Source organism: Erinaceus europaeus, chromosome 2, assembly GCF_950295315.1.
Source record: "Erinaceus europaeus chromosome 2, mEriEur2.1, whole genome shotgun sequence".
In the NCBI taxonomy this organism is placed as follows: domain Eukaryota; kingdom Metazoa; phylum Chordata; class Mammalia; order Eulipotyphla; family Erinaceidae; genus Erinaceus; species Erinaceus europaeus.
The window spans coordinates 8,367,258-8,372,828 of NC_080163.1; the positions used below are offsets into that span (position 1 = coordinate 8,367,258).

At 41.8% G+C, this 5,571-nt stretch overlaps 1 protein-coding gene across 1 annotated transcript; it reads right to left on the bottom strand.

The window, feature by feature from the left end:
* Positions 1-3,789: 3,789 nt before the first annotated feature.
* On the bottom strand, positions 3,790-4,707 carry LOC107523141 (vomeronasal type-1 receptor 4-like). The gene has a single exon (XM_016193034.2). The coding sequence runs from the start codon at positions 4,705-4,707 to the stop codon at positions 3,790-3,792; it is 918 nt and encodes a 305-aa protein (XP_016048520.2).
* Between the last annotated feature and the right edge of the window lie 864 nt (positions 4,708-5,571).

The following is a 5,571-nucleotide window of genomic DNA, read 5'->3' on the forward strand; positions in this document are numbered from 1 at the left end:
CACACAGGCAGTGGAATAGACTCTGCAGTGAGGAAAAATGCTGTGTCATTCAGGATGGATGAATGGAGCCCAGGTGAAACCAATGCAGCAAGGAGGGGGGTGACAGATAACTGCCAGGTGCTTCACTCACATGTGTAACATAATTAGCAGAAACACAGACTTGGAAATTAAAAAGGAAGCAGTCAAGTTTTTTGGGTCTCTGTGACAACATTGATGGTTATCTGTGTGGCCAGGGGAACAGAAATTTGGCAGTGGGACTAACAGATCTGTTATTTTATAAACTGTTAGTAACTCATTAACCAGTAGAAAGGAAGAAATTATGAACATACTGATATTTTTAACCTTTTAATTTATTTTTGTTTTTATTGATTTTTTAAATTTCTTTATTGGGGAATTAATGTTTTACATTCAACAGTAAATACAATAGTTTGTACATGCATAACATTCCCCAGTTTCCCATATAACAATACAACCCCCACTAGGTCCTCTGTCATTCTTCATGGACCTGTATTCTCCTCACCCATCCACCCCAGAGTCTTTTACTTTGGTATAATATGCCAATTCCATTTCATGTTCTACTTAGTGTTTTCTTTTCTCACGCCCTTGTTGTTTTTCATTGTTGTTGTAGTTATTATTGTTGTTGTTATTGAGCACACATGTTACAAAGTGCAAGGACCCTGGTTTGAGCCCCCGGTTTCCACCTCATGGAAAGCTTTATGAGTGAAGCAGTGCTGTGGGTGTTCCTCTGTTTCTCTCCATCTCTATCAGCCCTTTTCCTTTCTGGCTGTCTCTATCCAGTAAACAAATAAAGAATTTTTTTTAATTTTTAAGAAAGACAGATAGAAAGAAAGAAAGAAGGGAAAGTAACTGAAGCAGCCAAACTTCCTCCAGTGCAGTGGGGCCAGGCTGAGTGTAGCTTCTACTAGCTCTTGCTTGGCTAATGCACCTACTGGACATAGTTCATGGTCCTGATATTACTTTCATTATTTTCTCTATTTGGAGATTAATTTGAAATATGCTTATTTGTATATATTTGTGAGAAAGAGGGAGAAAAGGAGTAGTCAGAATGTGAGTCTGGCACAGAAGAACATGGAACCTCAGGCTTGAGAATCCACCATATCCCCCATATCATAATCATCTTGTCAGTGAGATTCATCTTTCTTTTTCTTCCCTTTTTAATGTTTTATTTTACTTTTCTTTGTATTTTTATCCGATCAGGGTCCAGCTATAGCTCCTGCTGATGTTGGCTTCTGAGCCAGGGGCTAAAAGTTTGCAAAACCATTCTGGTGTCTCCCACACTTGTTCTGTTTTGTTATTATTTTCCTTTTAGTACGGATACAAAGAAGAGCCATGACTTTGTTCAGATCTGTTTTATGTCAGTGGAGCGAAATTAGAGACCTTGGAACCTCAGGCATAAAAATCTGTTGGCTTAAGCATTAAGCTGTCTCTACCACCTTTTGATACTCATACTCTATGAATAAAAGTGATTAAAGTTATAAATAATTGAAACTCTAAAAATTAGAGAATTCTCAAAAATTAATCAGAATCATTACTTACTGGTCAGCTCTCTCTTATGGTGGTGGTAGAGACTGAAAGTGGGATCTCAGAGCCTCAAGCAGGATTTTTTTTGTATAGAGATTACAGTGCCTCCCCAGCCCCACTGTGGCATTTCATTCTTATTTATTTATTTATTCATTCATTCATTTATTTATTTATTTTCTATGTACATCTTTATATGTTAACTTCTTTCAGCCACCAGTTTCCAGATGTTAGTATGTTGCCACCCAGACTTCCCTGAGCAGACAACCCCATCGTTGTGTCCCCAGAGCCCTGTCCCACTAAGGAAAGAGAGAGGCAGGCTGGGAGTATGGATTGACGTGTCAACACTCACATTCAGCGGGGAAAAAATTACAGAAATCAGACCTTCCACTTTCTGCATCCCACAAAGACCTTGGATCCATACCCCCAGATGGTTAAAGAATAGGGAAGCTATCAGTGGAGGGGATATGATACAGAGATCTGGTGATGGGAATTGTGTGGAGTTGTACCCCTCTTATCCTATGGTTTTGTCAGGGTTTACTTTTTTTAAAAAATGTATTTTATTTGTTCTTTTTTATTTCTTATAATTTTTATTATCTTTATTTATTGGATAGAGACAGCCAGAAATCAACAGGGAAGGGGGTGATATAGAGGTAGAGAGACAGAGAGACATCTGCAGCCCTGCTTCACCATGCATGAAGCTTTCCCCTCGCAGGTGGGGACCAGGGGCTCAAACCCAGGTCTGTGTGCATTGTAATACGTGAGCTCAACCAGGTACACCACCACCCAGCCCCCCTGTTTCCTTTCTTAGAAATAAAATAAAATAAATAATAATTAAAATGGAAACATTGACAAGACCATAGGATAGGAGAGGTACATTTCCTCACATTGCCAACCCCCAGATCTCCATATCCTATTCCCTCCCCTGATAGCTTCCCTATTCTTTATCCCTCTGGGATTATGGACCCAGAGTCCTCCCTTTCCATAGTGTGGCAGAGCTCTGGGAAGGCAAGGCTCTAGGACACATTGATGGGGTCCTCTGCCAGGAGAAGTCCAGTTGGTATTATGGTAACATTTGGAAGCTGGTGGCTTCCAAAAAAGAGTTAAGATATTGTTGACTAATCATGAACCTAAAGGAAATAATATTGCAGATGAAGATTTTGGGTCTCCGTTTTCGAAAAAGCTTATAGGTCTGTTTTAGGTATACTCATAAATGTGGCTTTATGAAATATTAAGAAAGATATTTAAGAAATAATATAAGAATAATAACAAATAAATAAATAATAATAAATAAATAAATATAAGAAATATTATCAAAGATATTTGATGGACCAGTGTTGTTAAAATTCGGAGGCTCCAGCTGGCCGGGCTATATCGTACAGGAATTTTTAAAAAAGAAACTGGCACAAACATGGAGAAACATGTAAGCGAGTAACAAGAACTGGCTAGCTCAGTCGGTAGAGCATGAGACTCTTAATCTCAGGGTCGTGGGTTCGTGCCACACGTTGGGCGCCATTTGTTGTTAAAATTCGGAGGCTCCAGCTGGCCAGGCTAGCTTCACGGGCGGGTAACAGAGACTCGAGGTCACACAGCTGGGAAGGGAAACTGTATTTCTTTATTCAGGAACAACGATTCATAAACTAACCCAAACTAATCACCAAACAAAACTCTCTTGCCTCCTTCTCACATGGCGGCGCCAAGAACTCTCGAACTCTGGAACTCTGGCGGGGTTCCTTGGGGGTGGGGACAAGCGGGCCCACGAAAACTAGCAGGACCAAACCACAATCAACTAGAGATGGGGGGGAAGGGGGCCAAGCTACTATGAAGAAGACCAACAGACCAGGTGGTGGCACACCTGGTTAACCACACATGTTACAAGGCACAAGGACCCAGGTCCAAGGCCCTGGTCCCCATCTACGGTGAAAGAGCTTGACAAGTGATGAAGCATGGCCACACGTGTCTCTCTGCTTCTCTGTCTCACTCTCTATCACTCCCTACCCTATCAAATTTTGGCTGTTTCTATCCAATAGTAAATAATTTGTTTTAATTTTTTTATTTATAAAATGGAAGCTGACAAAACCATATTACAAATCTGCTGCATTATGTTTGGGCTTTTGACTACATGCTCAATGTGTCCTGCTGTCCACTTCCTGTGACTGGTCATTTCATTTAGAACACTAATAAGAAAGATGAGGAAATGAGTAACTCTCCATTGTGTAAACAACTACAATTTATATTTTACTCATAAGTTTAGGGAGTTTTATATTCATCATGTAGGCAAAGCCTGACCATGCTGGAATCCCTGCTCATGAGTAGAAAGGGGCTGATGGCTGGGAAACACAAATCCATCATGGCGGTGATGTTCACCAGCAATGCAGAGGGCTGGTTACGAAGACCCAGAAGAGTCTGGCAGATGGAGGAGAGGAGGTAGAAGAAGACAAAGGTGCTCACCAGGAGGAGGATGGTCTTGGAAGCCCTGGACTCAGGGGAGTATCTGGAGGAGACCTTGTTCCTGTGAAGATGCTGGACCCTCTGCTGGTGCCTGTGCAGGATGAGAAGCATGGAGAAACTGGCCCAGAGCATGAGCCCCAGACACACTGCATCTGTGCAAAACAGCAAGGCTGTAAACACTGAATTTGAGGTTTGATCATTACAAACAGAAGAATAGAATATAAAGACTTTCATATCTGTGGTGTTTATATTGTTCAATGAGGCACTCAGATATATGGGGAAGATGACATTTATCAGCATTTCAAGGACCCAGGACAGGGAAATGCAGATGCTCATGTACCTGGGGGCTTTGTCCTTAACCTCTGCCCACCTGGAGGTCCAGGGGCTGATGGTGATGGCCTGGGAGACACTCAAAAGGCAGGTGGTGCAAAGTGAGACCCCCCTTCCTACTCTGTGAAGATACAAAACAAGTTTGCATTCAATATCCCTGAAGAAATGCCTACACCCAAAGGCTGCCATAGTGTAGGGCACACCTTTGCAGAGGAGGGTCAAACAGTTGGCAAAGAGCAGGTGCTTTAGGATCAGGTTAGTAGGCCTTCCTCTGTGCTCACTGAGGTGAAGAGAGAAATACTGATAGAGGAGAGAGAGGTTCCCCAGGGTTCCTACTGTAGCCAGAATGAGGAAGATCACTGCTAGTGCCACATCGTTGTCAAACATCCCTTTGTCCCCAGGGATGATGCTTCTGTCCTGAGCAGCTTCCTGCCTGGGACAGGTGGTTTGGGCAGAATGTATGCTGTCACCCAGTCCTGTGTCCTCCACTCACCATTGACTCCACCTGGAAACAGAGACAGCATCATATTCTCTGAGGATCATTACTGCACTATTTGAATAACTCTGGGAAATCTACTGCATAAGAGGGCTAAATGGCTACTCTCGAGCCCCCACAAATATGGACATCTAATCTTTGACAAATGGGCCCAGACTATTAAATGGGGGAAAGCAGAGTCTCTTCAACAAACAGTGCTGGATAAAATGGGTTGAAACATTCAGAAGAATGAAACTGAATCACTATTTCCCCAAATAAAATGTAAATTCCAAGTGGATCAAAGACTTGAATGTTAGACCACAAACTATCAGATACTTAGAGGAAAATATTGGCAGAACTCTTTTCCGCATAAATTTTAAAGACATCTTCAATGAAATGAATCCAGTTACAAAGAAGACTAAGGCAAATATAAACCTATGGGACTACGTCAAATTAAAAAGCTTCTTCACAGCAAAAGAAACCACGACCCAAACCAAGAGACCCCTCACAGAATGGGAGAAGATCTTTACATGCCATACATCAGATAAGAGTTTAATAACCAACATATATAAAGAGCTTGCCAGACTCAACAACAAGACAACAAATAACCCCATCCAAAAATGGGGGGAGGACTTGGACAGAATATTCACCACAGAAGAGATCCAAAAAGCCAAGAAACACATGAAAAAATGCTCCAAGTCTCTGATTGTCAGAGAAATGCAAATCAAGACAACAATGAGACACCATTTCACTCCTGTGAGAATGTCACACATCAG

Excerpts from the sequence above, each read along its gene's own strand:
- LOC107523141 (XM_016193034.2), bottom strand. The coding sequence starts at position 4,707 with ATGTTTGACAACGATGTGGCACTAGCAGTGATCTTCCTCATTCTGGCT.